General features: G+C 36.1%; 1 protein-coding gene across 8 annotated transcripts in view; it reads left to right on the top strand.

Annotated features, from left to right (window-relative positions):
* The window catches only part of UTRN (utrophin), a 545759-nt gene that overhangs the window by 206977 nt on the left and 316686 nt on the right, over positions 1-22096 (top strand). For all 8 annotated transcript variants that reach the window (XR_009690701.1, XM_061130409.1, XM_061130407.1 and 5 more), the window contains 7 exons: positions 2109-2288; positions 4605-4733; positions 7037-7207; positions 9300-9461; positions 9874-10011; positions 16304-16492; positions 17367-17539. Coding sequence is in view for 7 of the 8 variants with exons in the window: in XM_061130409.1 (XP_060986392.1) it covers positions 2109-2288; positions 4605-4733; positions 7037-7207; positions 9300-9461; positions 9874-10011; positions 16304-16492; positions 17367-17539 (1142 nt within the window). In the remaining variant the exon portion in view is untranslated. The remainder of the gene's footprint in view (positions 1-2108; positions 2289-4604; positions 4734-7036; positions 7208-9299; positions 9462-9873; positions 10012-16303; positions 16493-17366; positions 17540-22096) is intronic.

Here is a 22096-nt window from a genome sequence, read left to right on the forward strand (position 1 = left end):
GAATTTTAAAATTATTACACTTAAATTCTTAAAAAAATTCTTTTAGAAACTTTGGTTGAATTGCCTTAAATTTATAAATTTGTTTTGAGGGGAATTGACATCTTTACTAAATTAAGTCTTTTTAGTAACATGTAAATGTCTCATTTCCTCTCCGAATTCCCTTACATCCCTACATAATGCTTTGTAAATATTATGCACATATGCCAAAAAGTTTATTGTGTATTTATTTTATTGGTATGTAAAAAGTATACTTTTTATTTTAAACCAATTTCTTATAGCTGGTACACAGGCAATATCAATTTTTGCGTATTTAATTTTTAATCATCTTTGTGCACTAACATAAATTCAATTAGTTTTTCAGTTGATTCTCATCATTTTTAAGGCAAAGATAGTAAGTAATGATGTTTATTTCTTCTGGAACCATTCACTCTTAAATTCCCACTTAATCTTATTTCAGATTTGAAATAATGAAGATGGTATATACAAATCACAAATTCACAGTACATTTGTATCATTAGAGTAAACCAAATGAAACATCAGTATGTAACATAATCACTCATTTTTTTCAACATTGTATTGTCAGATTTAACAACCATGCATATTTCACAACACTTCAGTGTATTTCCACCCTATAAAATTATGTAAAATTATTTTCCAATGCAAAATTTAAATAGCATCTTCATTCCAAAATGTAATGTTTTTATTCCATAGCTTAAAAATCAGTATTTTCAGTGTAGCCATTTTCTTTACAGTAAAGTCTATTAACATAGTTTGTGTACTGTTTAAATTTAGTTGCATATAGTTAATTATTCCTTATAGTTTTTAAAGACTGCTGTAGCCAATCAGTGCATAGCCACTGAAGGAATGTAGAAAGTTAATAACTGTGGAGAGTATGGCTGTGGGTATTCTGTTTTTCTGCTTGTTTCCCTCTTTGCTGGAGAAGAACACTTACTTGAGAGAAGTGTTTTGATGTCTTTATAAATATACCAGTAATTAATGAGGCCAAATGAGTCTTACATCTTGACTAACTTGCGATTTTTATCTTTCAAAATGTGATTTAATGATGTGAGACTGAATGTGGACTTGAGCTCCTTGAAATGATTTGTTTAAATATTATTCCAAGGTACAACAGCAGTAGGGTAGATATGTGCATGTTACTTTTTGATTGAAAGAACTTTGCAGTTTTGATTTTGGAACCCAACATTCTCTTTATAATTCTCTGGCCAAACTTATAAATGTGAGAATCAAGTTATCATAATGCCATCCAGGATATTACCTTTACATAATATGGCAATCGCAGAACCAAAGCTTAGACGTGCTACTTCTCCTGTGATGTACTTAAGATGAAATATTTTTTGTAATGTTTATAAACAGAATTTATGTTAAGTTACCTAGTTACAGGGTTGTTCAGTTCAATTCAGTTCAGTCGCTCAGTCGTGTCTGACTCTTTGTGACCCCATGAACTGCAGCACGCCAGGCCTCCCTGTCCATCACCAACTCCTGGAGTTTACCCAAACTCGTGTCCATTGAGTCAGTGATGCCATCCACCTATCTCATCCTCTGTCATCCCCTTCTCCTCCCACCTTCAATCTTTTCCAGCATCAGGGTCTTTTCAAATGACTCAGCTCTTCGCGTCAGGTTGTAGTCCTTGAAAATAAATATAGTGCACATCAGTTGTTTTCTGTAGTAGTCAAGGAGATAAATTCACTATGAATATTTTAGAATTTTGAGTTCTGGGGTAGTCCTGCTTTGCCCGCTTGTAGTTACTGAAAATGAAATTCATTCTTTATATCTAAAGTTATGATGCAGATAATTGTTGATGTGTAATAAATTAAATTTATATTTAAAAATAAATGATATTATTACCTTTCCACATCTAAAATTGTTATAGTCTTTGGTATTTGTATAATTAAATATTTAATTTTTCTTTGAAGCTTAAAAACTCTCATGTTAGCAAGTTGTGGAATCTTGTGCACTTCTGACATGTGTAATCAATCTAGGGAGTTGTATATATATATATGGAAGAAAAATATTTTTAAAATGAAGGTTGTGTAAACTTTTGTAATGTTCTACAAGATGAAGTGGGTCTTGGGATTTTTATTTTCTAGAATATTCTGAAGGATCTGGAAAAAAGAAAAGCCGATTTAAATACCATCACAGAGAGCAGTGCTGCCCTCCAGAACCTGATCGAGGGCAGCGAGGCTGTTTTAGAAGAGAAGCTCTGTGTCCTGAATGCCGGGTGGAGCCGGGTGCGTACCTGGACTGAGGATTGGTGCAACACCTTGATGGTAAGTTTCAGGAAGGATTTCATGGTGAAACTCTTTCTCCTATCAATACGTAAAAACCAATACAGCTTTGATTGGAATTCCAAGTCGTATTTTCTGTTTGTCACAATAATGTTTTGCTCGTGAATTAATTTCATTTAGACTACATTTTGTCTTTTTCTTTGAAAAGATAATAACTAGAAAGAGTTCAAAGTATTTCTATTAAGTAATAAACCATTTGTGATATACATAGAAATGTGTACTTGAACATCTTACTAAATGTAGCTTATCTGCAACATTTTAAATGACTTAATATTGTATTTAATTTTCATACTATTATAGGCTATATGTATAATGTTTTTTTTTATGTATAATGTTTTTAATGTTCTAAAATTGGTTTACTAGTTAAGGGCACAGGTTCTAATACTGGATAGCCCAAGTTAAAGTTTTGACTATAAACTGGAGGACCTTGGTCAAGTTACTTAAGCATTTTCTAAATCTCAGTTTTCTCATATGTAAAATGGACATTATTATAATTTTTACCTCATACAGTTTTTGTGATTATGTAGTGGAAAACATGTAGGGTTCTTATAACTAAAAACAATCAATATTAGATATTATGATAATTATGGTAATTATTAAATGTTATATGCTATTAATCTTTGGTTATACTACTACACAATTAACTAGTATTTCATGAAATAGTGACCCTCTACTTTCATAATGCTTTCTGTTTCTCTTATATTAATACTAACGATGAATACTATATGGCAGCATTACCATCTCCTCCCTTAAAAAGAGTTCTCATCTATAAATTATTATTTCTTCTGATATACCTGAAATAGGACTTTTTCCAAATTCATGGAGTTACTGGGTAATGGATAGAAACAGAGAAAAATAAATTATCATGTGTTTCAATATTTATTGAAATCAATCAGAATGTATAGGGCATTGAAGTTGGTGGGCTTACGTCTTGACCTGTCAGATTCATATTCAGAGTTCATCTACAACTTACTGTCTTCATAACCTTGTGTGAATTACCTAATTTCACTAAGTTTTAATTTCCCTATATATAAAATGGAGTTAAAAGAACATACTCAGCACAGTTGTTAAGTGTTGAATAACAAATGTGAAATCTTGGCTCATAGAATATGTTCTATAACTATTTTATATGTTCATTTACATTGTAACTAGTTTTATTCCACATTCTCATAGTCCTTACTTCTGTTTTCTGCAGTCTGTACCTTCTAGATTCTCCTTTCAAATAATATCTTTCTATTTCTATTAGAGCATTTGATTTACCTACTTTGGTCTGATGTTTATCAATTCTTAATTAGAATCCAGACCATTGTCAAAACTTTTCTTATGTCATTTATTCTCATTTTTCAATGATTTTTTCATATTATACATTAATAATTTGCTTATTTTAAAACTTACTTCATCCTATAAAATATATTTCCTAAAAGTTGTTAATTTCATCATAAGGCTCCTGCACTCTTTTTGATCAAATTCTAAATTCTTGCTTTTGCCTCAGGAATTCTGCCCTGTTTTAACTGGCTTAAGTGTTTGCTTCTGTTTTCAAATTTATATTCTCAATCACATGTTATATCGTGCTTCAGGAAATATCACTGAGGTCTATGCCAAGTGTCATGTTAAGTGCTAATGGTACTGAGGTGAAAAGACATGGGCCCTGCCTCAAGCACTCAAGCTTTGAGTAGGCCAAATCTTATTCAAGCGTATGTGAATTGCTTTTTATACTAGTAGTTCCTTAAATGAGTTCTTAACAAATATGATCAAGGCAGGACCAATAAGATTATTTGTAATATATGAATGAGAAGTAGGGATTAAAATGAAATGAAATTTATAAAGGAACTTTTTGCCATTTATTCTTCCACTTTTCATTGTGTTGAGGTCTAAATTAAAATGAAAAAAGTACCCAACCACAGCTGTGCTTCCGTGGTGGCTCAGACAGTAAAGAATCTGCTGGCAGTGTGGGAGACCCAGGTTTGATCCCTGGGTTGGGAAGATCCCCTGGAGAAGGGAATGGCTACCCACTCCAGTATTCTTGCCTGGAGAATTCCATGGACAGAGGAGCCTGGCAGGCTGCAGTTCATGGGATTGCAGAGTTGGACACGGTTGAGTGACTAACACTTTCACTTTTACAGCTGTTCAATTTTTGGAGTGAGATTTATCCATTGGGGAAGAGCTTTGCAGGAAGGTAGAAGTTCTTCTTGAAATTCAGCATTACTTAGGTCTTTGAAGACCTTTTAAATGTCTTTGAAGATTATTGTCTTAATTATTTCATATAATCGTATCAGTGTTTTATTAATTCCTTTCTAGAACCATCAGAACCAGTTGGAAATATTTGATGGAAATGTTGCTCACATAAGCACCTGGCTTTATCAAGCTGAAGCACTGTTGGATGAGATCGAAAAAAAGCCAGCAAGCAAACGAGAAGAGATTGTGAAGGTAGCAGACATGGAGGATCAGTAACAAATCTGAGAATGGAAGGTTTTGCTGTTGCCTTTCTCTTGAGGAATACTCCAAGTTACTTGTACACATGTGTTGCTTGTGCACTAGATTTATTAACTTTTATATTGGTGGGATAAACATGAGAATGAGTCTTTTTTGTTTGTTTGTTTTTTGTCTTAGCTTAATTTTTGTTCCATTCCTCTGAGGTAAGAATTGGCATCTAAAAGTGCCACATTATGGGACTGTCAACATAATTTTTCCATTGTAATTTAATAAGCTAGGAAAATAGAAAATACTCCATTTTGTCATACTGCACAGTTGAATGCTGCATCGTTAGTTAACAGTGAAAGTGTATTCTTAGTTATTTTTTTTCATGACTTGCAAAATTTGGTGGTATTACAGAAAGTCGGAGCAAAACTGACTTCATAATGAGCATTTGGCTTTCATTTCTTGCTGCATATTCCCCATCGACCCAGCTTTTCAGAGGGATCAGCTGTGAAAAAAAAGATAGTATGCTTTTTCAGAAGCACAGTATGGCAGACTTCTTCACTTTGCTCAGCTGCTTGATACCCTTACTCACTGGTGATAAGCAAAGAAGAAATTGTCGTCTTGGGGACTCCAGAGTCTCAGAAATGTGCTAAGAGTACCCCTTATTTTTTCCTGTGTTTTTTACATTTTGTTTCAAAGTTGAAGGTCGGACCTAACTTTTAAGAATTTCCCCTGGGAAATCTTTTCTATCTACCGCCCAGGCCCCACCAGTCCTTCTTTGGAACTCTCTGACACATCAGACGTGGATGAACAATTGAATTCTGGGTTACAAATATACTCTTACAACATTTTGCAGACATCACTGAATGAATCTTTTTTTTCCCCTTCACGTTGTTTATTGATGACAGGAAACACTGCATAATTAAAGATTTGATGAGGAACCTGCAAACAATAAAGAATGTGTCTGTTGCCAGCAAAATAACAATTATTTCAGGTCCTTTAGACGTTACAGAGCTTTTTCACACCAGATGGTTCATATGAAAGAAAATCATTTTAAAGTGTTTAATTATTCGTCTGTAAAACCGTTAAAGAATGAATTAGTTTCCTTTCTTTACTACGTTTTCCTTATTTCCAGGACTATTAGTGAATTTATTAAATTTATGAATGAATTAGTTTCCTTTCTTTACTACGTTTTCCTTATTTCCAGGACTATTAGTGAATTTATTAAATTTATTACATTTATTAAATCACTAACATATGTTTAACATAACCTTTAAACAATTTTTCATGAAAGCCAAGACCTATTTGCAAAGTGTTTATTTCTTTCCACTTGATTTTTCTTAAAGAGAATTTCAAGAATCTCTACACAACTAGCAAAATTTGATACAAGCAGTGGCTGTTTTTTTTTAATATGGCAATGAGATTTAGATGCAAGAGAACACATACTAAAAGTTCCATAGTTAAGCTGATGTTCTCCTGTTTCTATCTACATATACTAATTTAAAAACTACTTCCTCAAACTACTTATTTTCTCTCATCCACCATAACAAGTAAGCTCAGATTCTTCAGAGCAGTGGATTAGGCTCCACGTCTGAGATCATTGAGTACCTTGTGGTATCTTTCATTCTTGTAAATCACCAGGAAAACATCTGCAGAATTTATAGATACGTACAGATAAGCTAGTACTTCACTCAAAATGTACCTATAGCCATACTCCTGAGAGAATTCCAGCACTCTTCGAAAACTTATGAATGAAGTAGGAATCGAGGCAGGTATTTGGATTCCTTTCTTAGGCCTGAAAATGAATTTAATGACCATTATGAAATTAGCCAGAGGAAACTGCATAATGTTGTTGTACATTTTAGTTAAAAACTAAATGATAATATTCAACTCACTTCCAAATCAGTTTACCTTCACCAAGGAAAGGAGGATGGTGGTAAACAAGATTTCTAGGGGGAAAAGAAGTTAAAGTCTGTTCCTTGCTACTTAATCTTTTATCAGCCTCAAGAAGCTTTACAACTCTTAGAATAAGATGGTTGAAGAAATGACACAATAAATCTTATAGACTATTCAATTATAAAGTAAAGTTTTATATAAACTGGGAGTAGTTTAAAATGCTTCCCATATAGCATTTCCCATTCTCTCTCTTTTTTAAAATACATGAATAGCTCTTATTCAAATTGATGGTATTGAAATGTCTTACTGGGAATCTCAGATATTTGTTTAAGCTCCCTTTACTTCCCTTTTAGCACTGCACCCGTGTTTGGTTTTGATTTTTCCCATGTGATAATTTCGTGCTTTCTTACAATTAGCGTTTACTCTCTGAGATGGATGATGTCAACCTCCAAGTACAGAATGTCCGAGATCAAGCTATTGTTTTGATGAGTGCACGTGGAGGCTCAAGCCGGGAGCTTGTAGAACCAAAATTAGCGGAATTGAACAGAAATTTTGAAAAGGTCTCTCAACACATCAGAAGTGCCAAAGTAAGTAATTATGTTTTAATATGAAACTATTTTCTTGTACATATGTAGCTGGATGGTAGATAGTTATACGGTGCTAGTGCTAAGTTGCTTCAGTTGTGTCCGACTCTTGCGACCCTATGGAATGTAACCTGCCAGGCTCCTCTGTCCATGGGATTCTCCAGGTAAGAACACTGGAATGGGTTGCCATGCCTTTCTCCAGGGGAATCTTCCCAACCCAGGGATTGAACCCACATCTCTTACATCTACCTGTATTAGCAAGCAGGTTCTTTACCACTAGTGCCGTCTGGGAAGCCCCAATTATATGATATATACAATAAAAAATTAAATGAAAATGGTTTTATCACTTTTCTTTGATTGGAGCATTTGTTCTTATTTATGATTGTGCAAATGAAGGAGAGAATCTAAGAAATTAGTATTAAAGAAAATAACCCATTTGAGAAGAGGTTTCAAGTATTGAAATTATCTAAGAGGAAGGGTCCTTATTTTTGTAGGAAGTAACTATTCTCTAACTTTGCTTTATTTTGAAATATCTGATGTTGTTGTTGTTTAGTTGCTAAGTCCTGTCTGACCCTTTGCGACCCAATGGACTACAGCCCACCAGGCACCTCTGTCCATGGGATTTTCCAGGCAAGGATACCAGTATGGATTACCATTTCCTTCTACTGGGGATCTTCCTGCCCCAGGAATCAAACCTGGGTCTCCTGCATTTGCAGGCAGATTCTTACCACTGAGCCACCAGGGAATCCCAAAATATCTGATAAAATAGGCCAAACTATCTTTCATAGCCTAAGAATATACTTAGATTATTTACAACTTAAAGAAAACAAACAAAAATCTTGCTTTAACTCTTGCCTTCCTTACCTTGTGACCTAAGCTTACTTTAGTCTTTTCAGTAGCTCCATGGGAGATTTTTCTACAAATGTAAAAAAGTAATATAGGAGACATTGGAGGCAGATTGAAAGAAAATACGAAGAAAATGATTATTTTTCCCATAAATTCTGTTAACATTTTGGCATGTATTTCTATTCTTATATGTATGTGAAATTAAAGTATCAAAATTTTTATATTGTTTTGTGTATTCTCCTTTGACAAGGTTTTTTTAACAACTATTCAATTATATGATCTGTTGTGGTTTTTAAGTCAGTTTTCCACTTTTATTGTGCTTTTATAAATATTGTCTTGTTAAAATTCTCTTATGCGTGTCTTTTTGCTTGTTTCTTAATATGCCCTTAGGATCACTTCATAGAATTCCTTGAAATTGTCGTGAAAGTTGTACATACAAATGCTGTTAAATAGATTTTTCCAGAGAGGTTGCTAGCTTCCACGTGTTCAGTCAACACTGCTAGTTTTCCTGCATTTCATTTTATTAAAGTTGTTCCATTGATTTTGGACTTCTCCAGTGGCTCACTGGTAAAGAATCTGCCTGCATTGCAGGAGATTTAGGTGACATGGATTCTATCCCTGGGTTGGGAAGATCTTTTGGAGACAGGTCATGGCAACCCATTACAATATTCTGGCCTGGAGAATCCCATGGACCGAGGAGCCTGGCAGGCTGCAGTCCATGGGGTCACGAATAGTCAGGCACGACTGAAGTGACTGAGCATGCACACACATTGATTTTAGGCATGTCCATAGAAACTATTTCTATATAGATATTGTCTGAAAATACTGCATTGAGAAGGATACACTTTTATGAAGTTTGAATATCACAAACCAGGGGGCACTGAACTGGAGAACATTAATTGGGAGTCATTCTTTGTCACGTTCCTGTATTCGGAGGTGGTCTTTCTTCCTCTCTGGCCAAGGCAGGGGTGGCTTCTGCATCATGGCACTGTTTCCTGATGTTTTGTTTGTGGTCCCAGAATGCCCCTCACACACTCCAGGCAGTCAGGGTCCCTTGCACACTACTTCATTTCTGTGGCTGGAATTGGAGAATGTGGTAATCAGAGATGCCCAAGTTGGTAAAAATTATTGCTGTGTGAATGAATAAACTAAAGTCAATTCAAATACATGCTAGTTCTTTCTTGACACTGATTAATGGTGAAAGGTCAAGTTAAGACTGTCTTTTTAAAGAGCGTTTTTCCCTCCACAGTTGCTAATTGGCCAGGAACCATTATCATACCCATGTCTGGTCACCAGTGAAGCATTTGAAGTTGGTGTGCCTTTCTCTGACTTGGAAAAATTAGAAAGTGACATAGATAATATGTTAAAAGTTATGGAAAAACACTTGGAATCCAGTGATGAAGATGAAAAGGTTGGTTCAAGGAGATTTTCAAAACCATGGTGTTGTCACTTTTGTTCTTTGTTAATTACATCTTTACACTAATGATGTTTACCCAGATATCTGCCAAACATGATAGAACATATTTAAATGTGATTTTCTGCAAAGTGTCAATGTAAGATTTGTCATGTGATTTACATAATATCTTAAAAAATAGACATTTTCTGATGATAGTGTTATCTTAGTGCTATTTAACTTCTAAACTAGCAGCTATTTTAACTTCATATATAAATATTTTAAGAGAAACACAAACATTTGTTGTGTATCATTCAGATAAACATATGGTGACTATAATATACTTTGTAGGTTGGTTCTGCTTGGGAACTGATAGTCATTGACCTTGTGCTTTTTTCTTTTGAGTAATTTATATTTTTCAAACATCCAGATGGATGAGGAGAGAGCCCAGATCGAGGAAGTTCTACAAAGAGGAGAACAAATGTTGCATCACCCTATGGAAGATACTAAAAAAGAAAAGATCCGTTTGCAGTTACTACTTTTGCACACAAGATACAACAAAACTAAGGTATTGTCATGGGGGAGATTCTTTTCCACTTAAATAACTTTTTCAGCTCTTGCCATTCAGATGTTTGATGTTGCAAATCAAATGATTTCTCAAATCAATGAGACGTCAAATCAGTGATGTCTGAAACCAATTGGAATGGTATTTCCTTCTCCTTTCTAGTGTGTATTGCTAGATAGGTTTATATTTTTGGATGAGGCACTATTAAGAAAATAGAAACATAAAATTTTATTATAGGACATCCCTTTTGGATTTCTGATAATGTTTTAAACCTTTGGGGTGTGACTTCCTCCTTCAGTTTTGTATTTTATGTGTAGAGGTCTTGACCACATTAAAAAAAAAATTCTAGTAAGTAAATTCATGACATTGATAAAATATGATTTATGTTCTAGAAAAAGATTCACCACCAGCTTCCTTTTCAATGGCCATCTTTGCAGCTATGTTGTAAATGTGCTGTGTTCCTTAGAGGTCTGTTAAGTAATCCTAGAACCAGTTTTCGTTGATGATGTTGGAATCTACTAGAAAATTCAGGTTTCTCGGCTTGCTGTCTATTGGGTGTCTCCATCTGTTTGTACTGCTGCCTTATAACAGGTTCCAAGTTGAACTAGCCCTCTCACTACCTCCCCCCACCCCCAACCTGTTTCCTACTTTATTCCCTATCTTACTTAGTTAATTACTTTCAAAACTACCCATTCTCAAGGTAGAAACCTCAAAATCTTCTCAATCATTTCCTTTTCCACATAGGCTTTGTTCCTCACACCACATTGAGGAAGGATTAAAACCATTAGGTCCAAATGAAATAAGATACGGGACTGAACCAGCAGTTGAATCCAGTTCTATCAGTTACTTGTTTAATGAACTTGGGAAAGTAACTTCCTAAATCCTCTATCCCTTCCATAATTCAGACTTCTGTGATTTTTACCTATTAGTTATTCCCTAAGCTTCTCATAACTCCAGCCCATCTTCTGTTATTTTTCTCAGGATTATTCCTCATCCCCTAAGTCATGGCTGATCATATGATTCCTATTTCAAGAACTTGTGAAGGAATATTGTAAAGTGCATAAAAAGCTTTAAGTGCAAAATTTGTCACTGTAATGATATATAGAGGCTTTGGTTTGACCTCTGCCTCCTCTGATTCACTGTCATTCCCCATATAGTATAGCTATACTGGTTTTTTCTACCTTTTCTCAATATACTGGTGCCTTAGTACCTCTTGAATCTTGCTAACTTTATTGTTATTCCCTGGTGTGAGTTTTATCTTCTTATTTTATCTGAAAAATATGTTGTCTCTTAATACTTGTTTCCATTTTTATTTCTAACATTTTTAAGATTATATTATAGTACTTTGTTTAATTGTTGCTTTTAAAAGTATCTTTCGTCTCTGGAACTTCATCTTTGGGCCCCAAACAGAGACAATTTTTAGACTTTTAACACATAAATACGTTTGCTTTTTGAAAGTACTAATGTATACTATTACAGAGTGGCTTCATTTTGGTTTCACTAGCATTAGTTATTGTAAATAAAATGATTTTAAGACATTAAAGCATTTTTATCCTTCTTACATTAACCTATATACTTCTTCAAATCTATAGTTTTTAAAACTGTTAACTGTGAACATTAGAATCCCTTGAGTAGCTTAAATATAAGTCAAGCCTCAAACCAGTGAAATCAAATTCTTTCAGGTTGTGCCTAGGTGTGGAGACTTCAAGAAGAAAACTTTATAGATGAGTCTAAGGTTCAGTCAGCACTGAGGACCACCAGTTTACAGGACTTGTTTTCTTCCTTGTCTTTCTTTTCTCTTTTTTCGAGTGAGCAGTGACCCACTGCATGCTGTGGGCAGTATTTTACCCCCGGTTAAATGATTAGAAAAAGTTTATGTGGATGAGAGGAGGTGGAGAAAGGGCCTAGAAAGGATTGTGTGATGTATGCACCTACAAAAAGCTGGAACATGAGAAGGATTTTAGCCGAAAAAATTCTTTCACTTTCCCCTCAGTGAGTTTTCATTTGGATTAACCTCATTATTGGGCTTCCCTGGTGACTCAGATGGTAAAGAATCTGCCTGCAGTGAGATCTGGGTTTGATCCCTGGGTTGGGAAGATCCCCTGGAGAACGGAATGGCTACCCACTCCAGTATTCTTGTCTGGAGAATCCCTTGGACCGAGGAGCCTGGCAGGCTACAGTCCATGGGGTCGTAGAGTCGGACATGACTGAGCTACTAACACTTTCTCTTCACTTTTCACCTCAACCTCCTTGTGAATTCAGGCTGGAAATGGGAAAAGGAGTGAGAGGAGAATTGGGTGGAGATTGATGAAGAGAGAAAACGGAAGGAGGTGACAGGCAGTGGGGAACCAGAGCCTATTGCGAAGGGATGTTACATTTCTTGTTTGTTTTTTTAAAATAGACTTTATTTTTTTACAGCACTTTGGGTTCACAGCAAAGAGTTTCTGCATACACCCTGTCCCCTCACCCCCAATACACACACAGCCTCCTCCTTTATCAACATTCCACCCAGAGAGGTATGTGTGTTACAACTGATAAATCTACATGGACACATCATAGTCAGAGTCCTTAGTTTCTGTCAGGGAAGGGACATTAAGCTTTCAGTCAAGATCACGCTCATTCTCAGTGTCTCCTTCTCTTCCGTCCATATTTATTATATAAATAGTACCTCAGGTCAGAGACCTCCAGAGTCTCCCCTGAGAGCACGGAGGGGCTCCTGTCTATCATTTTCCTTTTCATCTACTGCCTTTCACATGGTTTCTACTACAAAGTGATATCAGTGGCTTTTAAATAACTCTGAATGTAAACTGAAAAAAGGACTCATTTTCTTATTTGAAATATATATTGAATGACCTTTTCTCATTTGTTTAATAGGGTATTGCTATTTTAAATTATGTGCTATTCTTCATAAACTAAAGCTGTTAACCTTGTCATATTTGCTTTAAAAGTATCATCTTATTGATTTTTATCTTTTAATTATTCTACTTTTCCATTTAAAATTTTTGTTTGGGCCACACATGACTAGGTTTTTCCTTTTTGAGTTTTTAAAAAAAATGTCCTTATCCTCCAGAGAGTTGACGAATGTTCAACTCTGTTTAGTTCCAAGTTCTCCCTGTAAGTATGTTAGTGTTAGTTCTCAGTCATGTCTGTCTCTGTGGCCCCATGGACTGTAGCTCACCAGGCTGCTCTGTCCATGGAATTCTTCAAGCAAGAATACTGGAGTAGGTTGCCATTCTCTTCTCCAGGGGATCTTTCAGACCCAGGGATCAAACCCAGATCTCCTGCATTGCAGGCAGATTCTTTACTGTCTGAACCACTAGGGAAGCCCCAAGTTTTCCCTATGGTTTGATAAAAACAAAACTTAGAAAATGTTTGTAATAGTGGTAATGGTTTAATCGCTAAGGTATGTCTGACTCTTGGGCCCCTGCCAGGCTCCACTGCCCATGGGAAATGTTTGTAAAGTGTCATTTAAAATCAGTTTTTTAATGTATCTGGAACTTAGGTTGCGGTATGACATGAGGTATATCATGTAGTATTGTCTAATTTTAGTGCTACATTGTATATATCTGTACTTTTGTGTTCTAGCTGAATTCTTTAAAAATAAAAATATCGAGAAGTAAAGTCTAGGTTAGATCTTGAGGATCTTATTTTTCTCCTCGGGTGTTTTGATTGATCACTCTCTTGGAATAACACCTATTTCGGGAATATAGTAAGCTTATATTTGAATCTTGAATGGCCTCGCTGCTTCTGCAAGGGTATGGAGGCTCACTCAGGAAATCCTAGATTATGTGTATAGTATTAATAGAAAGGCCTTCCAGGTGGCTCAGTGGGTAAAAAATCTGCCAGCAATGCAGGAGATGCAGGAGACTTAGTTTTGATCCCTGGGTTGGGAAGATTCACTGGAGGGGGACATGGCAACCCACTCCAGTATTTTTGCCTGGAGTATCCCATGGACAGAGGAGCCTGGTGGGCTATAGTCCAGGGGGTCACAAAGAGTGGGACATGACCGAAGTGACTGAGCATACATGTATGCATTAATAGAAGAATACAGTATTTAATGAACATAGTTTTTTTTTTTTTTTAAAAGAAAAACCCTTCGAATTTTCTATTTTACAATACTGATTGACCTGCCCAGTTCACCTTGACGCGGATACATGTGACCTTGCAGAATCACAACCTGTTGTATAAATGAAGAAACAGCACAGAATTCCTTGCCTTGTAGTGGTTGTTAAGGTATATAAGTGACTCTCACCAGTCATTGCAGACTGAAAAAGACAATCTGCCCTAGGATGTTTAGTGGTGCTAATGAGGAAAGTACTATAAAGTTGAATGTCCTACAAGCACAGATCAAATATAGCTGGAGGCCTGGAGTAGTTTTTGGTCTTGAAAAAACAGAGGCTCTCTGAGCAAGACATTGATTGATAGATGCGAAAGCCAAGTAGGAGAACAGGTTCCAGTTTTTTTCACTCCTTTGCTATGATTACTCAACCTGTTAAGTACTTTCTTTGTGTCTTTTTTCTTTTTCCTTAAAGTTAAGAAGAGGAAGAACTGAGTTTCCTTTTATGATGTGCCAAAAAATTGGCCTGTTTAAAGTTAAAATCTGAAGAAAGATATTATTAAGAAATATTTCACATCTGTTTATTAAAATTAGTTCCTGAGTGTACACATTTTTTTTTCAGCCTTCTTTTATATTTACTTAAAATGTATAGTTTGCCATCTTAGACATACAAGTAGATACCTAGACATGTTTTCTGACTGAAATTTGAATGTGTGGCATTAGTCTCATAAAATTAATATTAGTGTCAGGTAGAAACAAACCTGTGGATACAGTTAAGAAATCAGTGGACTTGCTTCTCACCTGGCTATCCAGGACTGCCTATCATTTGGTGAAAGTCATAGTTTATCAAATTGTAGAAGACAGATAAATGCAGACTGCAAGAGTCACCACCATCCTAATCATTCACTGTTTTTAACCTTGGTTTTAGGTCTCATTTAGGAATTGTAACCGTTTTCAGTTATGACCGTGTTCACTGTCATCTTTTTTAAGAACTATTTATGTATTTATTTATTTTGGGTAGTACTGGGTCTTTTTTGCTGCACAGCCTTTTTCTCTAGTTGTGCTGTGTGGGCTTGTCATTGCAGTGGTTTCTCTTGTTGCAGAGCGCAGGCTTTATAGCACACAAGCTTCGGTGGTTTGGGCACATGGGCTCAGTAGTTGCACCTTCGGGCTGTAGCACACAGTTTCAGCATCTGTGGCACTCGGGCTGAGCAGCTCCATGGCATGTGGGGTTTTCCTGGATCAGGGATCAAACTCGGGTCTGCTGCACTGGCAGGCGGACTCTTTACCACTGAGCCACCAGGAAAGCCCTTTCAGTGTCATCTTTGAGTTTACAGAGGAGGACTGTTTTTCAGAAGTTCGATATAGAAATCTGATGCAAGTGTCAAGGAAACTACTGTAATTCATGAGTCGGATGCTCTTTGACCATTGGCAAGTAGTAGACAGCAATTATTAAATGGTAGCTGTCAAAGAGTAAAGGACTTGAACCCAGGGACTCATGGCCTATCCCAGAGACACTTTACTGTTTAGAAAGCTCTGATTAGGGGATATAGAAAATGCTACACTAGGATAAATAATTGTCCACCTAAGTTAGAACCTGTCCGAATTTAGCATGGTAGGACCTATCGTCTTATGTAGGGCATTCATATTGTGTTTTATTGTTCTCAGAGATTAAGATTATATACTGAATTGCCTGGATGTTATTTTAATTAAACCTCCCATTGCATTTGCTATGTTATGTTACAAATACATGTTTTACCCTTATTTACTTTTTCACCAGCAAGGCCCAGAAGTGTTTAATCTAATTGTGAAATTTAAAAAAATGGAGTGTAATAATGTACATTATCATTAATAATAACAATGGTATTAAAATTTTTATTTCATACAGAATTTCATGATTTGCAGCATATTCTCATTTCTTCAATAACTTTGGAAAGGAGTCGTTATGCTTTCCTATTTTCTAAATGAGTTTAGTGGTGTAAGTCTTAAAAAAAAAACCTTTCAAGCATTAACAGCTTATTTAAGCCTTTTAACAGCAGGCTACAGAGAGCTTGTTAATGGTTTCCATAGCAGTGCAAGGAAACTTTTAAAAAATTAAAGCAAGTTTTAAAATTTCTGCTTATGGTATTGAGTTTCTCCACAAAATAATGTTGATTCTTTAAAAAGTTTTTTATTTACTGCAGTTCATTGTGGGTATATTCTAAGAGATGTGTATTGCTATTATTGATGTCTATACAGGCAGTCCCTATTCAACAGAGAACAAGTCAGCTCGCTCCTGGAATTAGATCACCACCCCTTCCTACAGATTATCTGGTTGAAATTAACAAAGTTTTACTTTCCATGGATGATGTTGAATTATCACTTAATACTCCAGAGCTAAGCTCTGTTGTCTATGAAGACTTCTCATTTCAGGAAGATTCTCTCAAGGTAAATATCCAGGCAGTACATTTGAATACCTGCAGTTAATATAGAAATAAAGCAAGGAATTTGTCACTGTGCCTACTTAAATGGTCTTTAGCCTTTTATATTTGTGCCAAGGAAATAATAATATGTATGAAAAACAAACTTTTCCTATATTGCCAATGAAATGTTGTTAGAAATTTTAATTTATTAATAGTAGGTATGGATTTTTAAGTTTCCACAGTTTTTTTTTGCAGCAGCAGATATTTTAAAATCAAACACATGCACAAATCATATTCCTATCTTATAAACTTGATTGTCATTTGATGTAAAATGTGAGCATTTATCTTACCACCTAGAACGATTTGATTGTCTAGTGGTTAGATTTGGAATGGCATGTTGATTTTAAGTTAATTAGGGATCTGAAAGTTTTCAGATAATTTGCAAAAACTATTTGATATCATCAAGCCTCATATATTTTGATTTGCATTTTTGTATCATGTCATAAGAAACTTGCTGATAAAGTTGATAGGTTTATCTGATAACTTAGTTTTGTCATTTAAATTAGCATTATTACATGTTTGAAAGTATATGTAATTTCTAGCTTTAAAACACTTCATTACCTTTACAGACTATTATTAAAGCTTTTTGTATGTCCTGTACAAATGCTACTTTGAACATCACTGAGGATTTTTTTCCCTGCTGTTAGGATATTAGGTAGCATAGCTCATGCTTTGGCCTGTACTGGATATTATTTTTTTTAAAGTTTCCAGTTTTGATGAGCAACAATTATGTCTCATTATTTTTAAGTAACTTGTTCAATATAAATTTTTGGTCTCTTGTGATTCCATTCTTATATCTCTTTGCTGTCTTTTGTTAATTTATGAAATTATTTTTGCAGAATATCAAAGACCAACTGGACAAACTCGGAGAGCAGATTGCAGTCATTCATGAAAAACAACCGGATGTTATCCTCGAAGCTTCCGGACCTGAAGCCATTCAGATTCGGGATACACTTACTCAGTTGAATGCAAAGTGGGACAGAATTAATAGACTGTACAATGATCGTAAAGGGTATGTGCAAATTAAATTAATACTTAATTGTTTAAAAGACCTGTAAATTCATATGTACTTTATTTTTATTGAAGCATAGTTGAGTTACAATATTATATGTTTCAGGTGAACAACATGGTGATTCAATATTTTTACATATTATGTAAGATACAAATTATTACAATATTATAGACTATATTCCCTGTGTTGTGCATTAAATCTCTGTACCATGTTTATTTTTTGTTTCCCTTAATCCTTCCTTACCTGTGTCACCCATTCCCCTTACCCTTTTCTCCTCTGGTGATAACTAGTTTGTTCTCTGTGTCTGTGAGTATTTTACTGTTTTATTATATTTATTATATTTATTTCTTTTGTTTTTATATTCTACATATAAGTAAAAACATACAGTACTTGTCTTTCTCTGCCTGACCTATTTCACTTAGCATATACCCTTTTGGTTTATCCATGTTGTTGCTAATGACAAGGTTTCAGTCTATCTACAACTAAGTGCATATATATATGCATATATATATTTGTATTTATATATACACGCACCTTCTTTATCCATTCATGTGTTGATGGACATTTAAATTGCTTGGCTGTTGTGAACGTGAAGGTGCAGATATCTTTTCAAATTAGTTTTCATTTTCTTTGGATGTATTCCCAGAGGTGAAATTGCTGCATTGTAGAGTAGTTATATTTTTAATTTTATGAGGATCCTCTGTATTGTTTTCCATCGTGGTTGTACAAATTTACATTCCTACCACTAGTGGACAAGGATTCTCTTTTCTCCACATCCAAACCAGCACTTGCTATTTTTTGTCTTTTTGATGATGGTCTTCCTAACAGGCGTGAGGTGATACTTCGTTGTGGTTTTAATTTGCATTTCTGTAATGACACTAGTTGGGTATCTTTTCGTGAACCTATTGGCCTTTCGTATATGCTCTTTGGAGAAATGTCTCTTCAGCCTCTGCCCATTTTTTAATTGGATTGTTTGATTTTTTGATATTGAGTTGTGTTAGTTTTTTACATATTTTGGCTATTAACACCTTGTCAGACGTCATTTGTAAGTAACTTCCTCTCAGGTGGCAGGTTGCCCTTTCATTTTGTTGATAGTTTCCTTTGCTGTGCAAAAGTTTTTTAGTTTGATGTAGTCCCATGTGTATGGTTTTGCTTTTGGGGTCCTTGTCTGAGGAGACACATCCCCCCAAATACTGCTAAGGCCTGTGTCAAAAAGCATATTGCTTATATTTTCTTCCAGGAGCTTTATAGCTTCAGGTCTTACACTTAAGTCTTTAATCCATTTTGAGTTTACTTTTGAACATAGTGTGAGAAAATAGTCTAGTTTCTTTTTTACATGTAGCTGTCCAGTTTCCTCAACACTGCTTATTGAAGAGATTGATACTCTATATGGAAAATTCTAAAACCTCCATCAAAAACAACTAGAACTAATACATTTAGTAAAGTTGCAGGATACAAAATTAATATCCAGAAATCGGTTGCATTTCTCTACACTAATAACAAGCTCTCAGAAAGAGAACTTTAAGAAAAAAATCCTATTTACAATTGCATCAAAGTGAGTAAAAGACCCAAGTGTAAATTTAACCAAGGAGGTAAAAGACTTATACTGTGGAAACTATATGACACTGATAAAAGAAATTGAAGACAACAAATAAATGGAAAGATATATTGTGCTCATGGATTGGAAGAGTTAATATTGTTAAAGTATATATACTAACCACAGAAATCTACAGATTCAATATAATCCCTATCAAAGCTTCATCACCAGTCACATCCACACCTGGGCATTGTTTCTGCTTTGGCTCTGTCTCTTCATTCTCTCTGAAGTTATTTCTCTATTCTTCTCCAGTAGCATACTGGGCACCTACCAACCTGGGGAGTTCATCATTTAATGTCATGTCTTTTTGCCTTTTCATGCTGTTTGTGGGGTTCTCAAGGCAAGAATTGGTTTGCCATTCCCTTCTCCAGTGGACCACATTTTCTCAGAACTGTCCACCATGACCTGTCGTCTTGGGTTGCCCTACATGGCATGTCTTATAGTTTCATTGAGTTAGACAAGGCTGTGGTCCATGTGATCAGTTTGATTAGTTTTCTGTGATTGTGGTTTTCATTTTTTCTGCCCTCTGAGGGGTAAGGATAAGAGGCTTATGGAAACTTCCTGATGGGAGAGCCTGACTGTGGGGGAAACTGGGTCTTGTTCTGATGGGCAGGGCTTAGTAAATCTTTAATCCAATTTGCTGTTGATGGTCTGGATTGTGATCCCTCCCTGTTGTTTGACCTGAGACCAAACTGTGGTGAAGGTAATGAAGATAATAGTGATCTCCTTCAAAAGGTCCAGTGCATGCACTGCCACATTCAGTGCCCCTGCAGCAGGCCACTATGGATCCATGCCTTCACCAGAGACTCGTGGACACTCATGGGCAAGTGTAGGTCAGTCTCTTGAGAGGTCACTGCTCCTTTTTCCTGGGTCCTGGTGTGCACAAGCTTTTGTTTGTGCCCTCCAAGAGTCTGTTTCCCCAGTCCTGTGTAACTTCTGGCGGCTCTCTGGTGGTGTTAATGGTGACCTTCTCCAAGAGGGCTTATGCCACATCCAGGTCTGCTGCACCCAGAGCCCCAAGCCATGTGGCAGGCCACTGCTGACCCGTCCTTCTGCAGGAGACACTCAAACACTCAAAGGCAGGTCTGACTCAGTCTCTGGGGTCTCCTAGTGTGCGTAAGTTTTGTTTGAGCCCTCTATGTGTCTCTGGTGGGTATGGGGTTTGATTGTAAACGTGATTTTGCCCCTCCTACCACCTTTCTGGGGCTTCTCCTTTGCCGTTGGTTCCGAGTATCTTTTTTTGGTGGGATCCAACATTCTCCTGCTGATGACTGTTCAGCAGTGAGTTGTAATTTTGGAGTTCTTGAAAAAGAAGATGAGTGCAGGTCCTTCTACTCCACCATCTTGGGGAGAGCTGTAAAGAACAATTTTGCATAGGAACCTGGAATGTCAGGTCCATGAATCAAGGTAAATTAGAAGTGGTCAAACAGGAGATGGCAAGAGTGAACACTGACATTTTAGCAATTAGTGAACTAAAATGGACTGGAATGGGTGAATTTAACTCAGATGACCATATATCTACTACTATGAGCAAGAATCCCTTAGAAGAAATGGAGTAGCACTCATAGTCAACAAGAGTCCAAAATGCAGTTCTTGGATGCAATCTCAAAAACAACAGAATGATCTCTGTTCATTTCCAAGGCAAACTGTTCAATATCACAATAATCCAAGTCTATGCCCCAGCCAGTAATGCTGAAGAAGCTGAAGTTGAATAGTTCTATGAAAACCTACAAGAACTTCTTAAACTAACACCCAAAAAGGGTGTCCTTTTCATTGTAGGGGACTGGAATGCAAAAGTAGAAAGTCAAGAAACACCTGGTGTAACAGGCAAGTTTGGCCTTGGAGTACAGAATGAGCAGGCCAAAGGCTAACAGAGTTTTGCCAAGAGAACAGCAAACACCCTCTTCCAAAAACACAAGAGAAGACTCTACACATGGATATCACCAGATGGTCAATACGAAATTCAGATTGATTATATTCTTTGCAGCCAAAGATGGAGAAGCTCTATACAGTCAGTAAAAACAAGACTGGGAGCTGACTGTGGCTCAGATCATGAACTCCTTATTGCTAAATTCAGACTTAAATTGAAGAAAGTAGGGAAAACCACTAGACTCCTTAGGTATGACCTAAATCAAATCCCTTACTATTAAACAGTGGAAGTGACAAACAGATTCAAGGGATTAGATCTGATAGACAGAATCCCTGAAGAACTATGGGCAGAGGTTCATGATATTGTACAGGAGGCAGTGATCATGACCACCCCCAAGAAAAAGAAATGCAAGAAAGCAAAATGGTTGTCTGAGGAGGTCTTACAAACAGCCAAGAAAAGAAGAGAAGTGAAAGGCAAAGGAGAAAGGTAAATATATACCCATTTGAATGCAAAGTGCCAAAGAATAGCAAGGAGAGGTAAGAAAGCCTCCTCAGTGATCAATGCAAAGAAATAGAGGAAAAGAATAGAATGGGAAAGACTAGAGATCTTGTCAAGGAAATTAGAGATACCAAGGGAACATTTCATGCAAAGGTGGGCACAATAAAGAACAGAAACGGTATAGACCTAACAGAAGCAGAATATATTAAGAGGTGGCAAGAATACACAGAAGAACTATACAAAAAAGATCTTTATGACCCAGATAACCACAATGGCGTGATCACTCACCTAGAGCCAGACATCCTGGGATGTGAAGTCAAGTGGGCCTTAGGAAGCATCACTACGAATAAAGCTAGTGGAGGTGATGGAATTCCAGTTGAGCTATTTCAAATCCTAGAAGATAATGCTGTAAAAGTGCTGCACTCAATATGCCAGCAAATTGGAGAGCTCAGCAGTGGCCACAGGACTGGAAAAGGTTAGTTTTCATTCTAATCCCAAAGAAAGGCAATCCCAAAGAATGCTCAAACTACCGTACAGTTGCACTCATCTCACAGGCTAGCAAAGTAATGCTCAAAATCCTCCAAGCCAGGCT

Source organism: Dama dama, chromosome 26 (assembly GCF_033118175.1).
Source record: "Dama dama isolate Ldn47 chromosome 26, ASM3311817v1, whole genome shotgun sequence".
Classification (NCBI taxonomy): domain Eukaryota; kingdom Metazoa; phylum Chordata; class Mammalia; order Artiodactyla; family Cervidae; genus Dama; species Dama dama.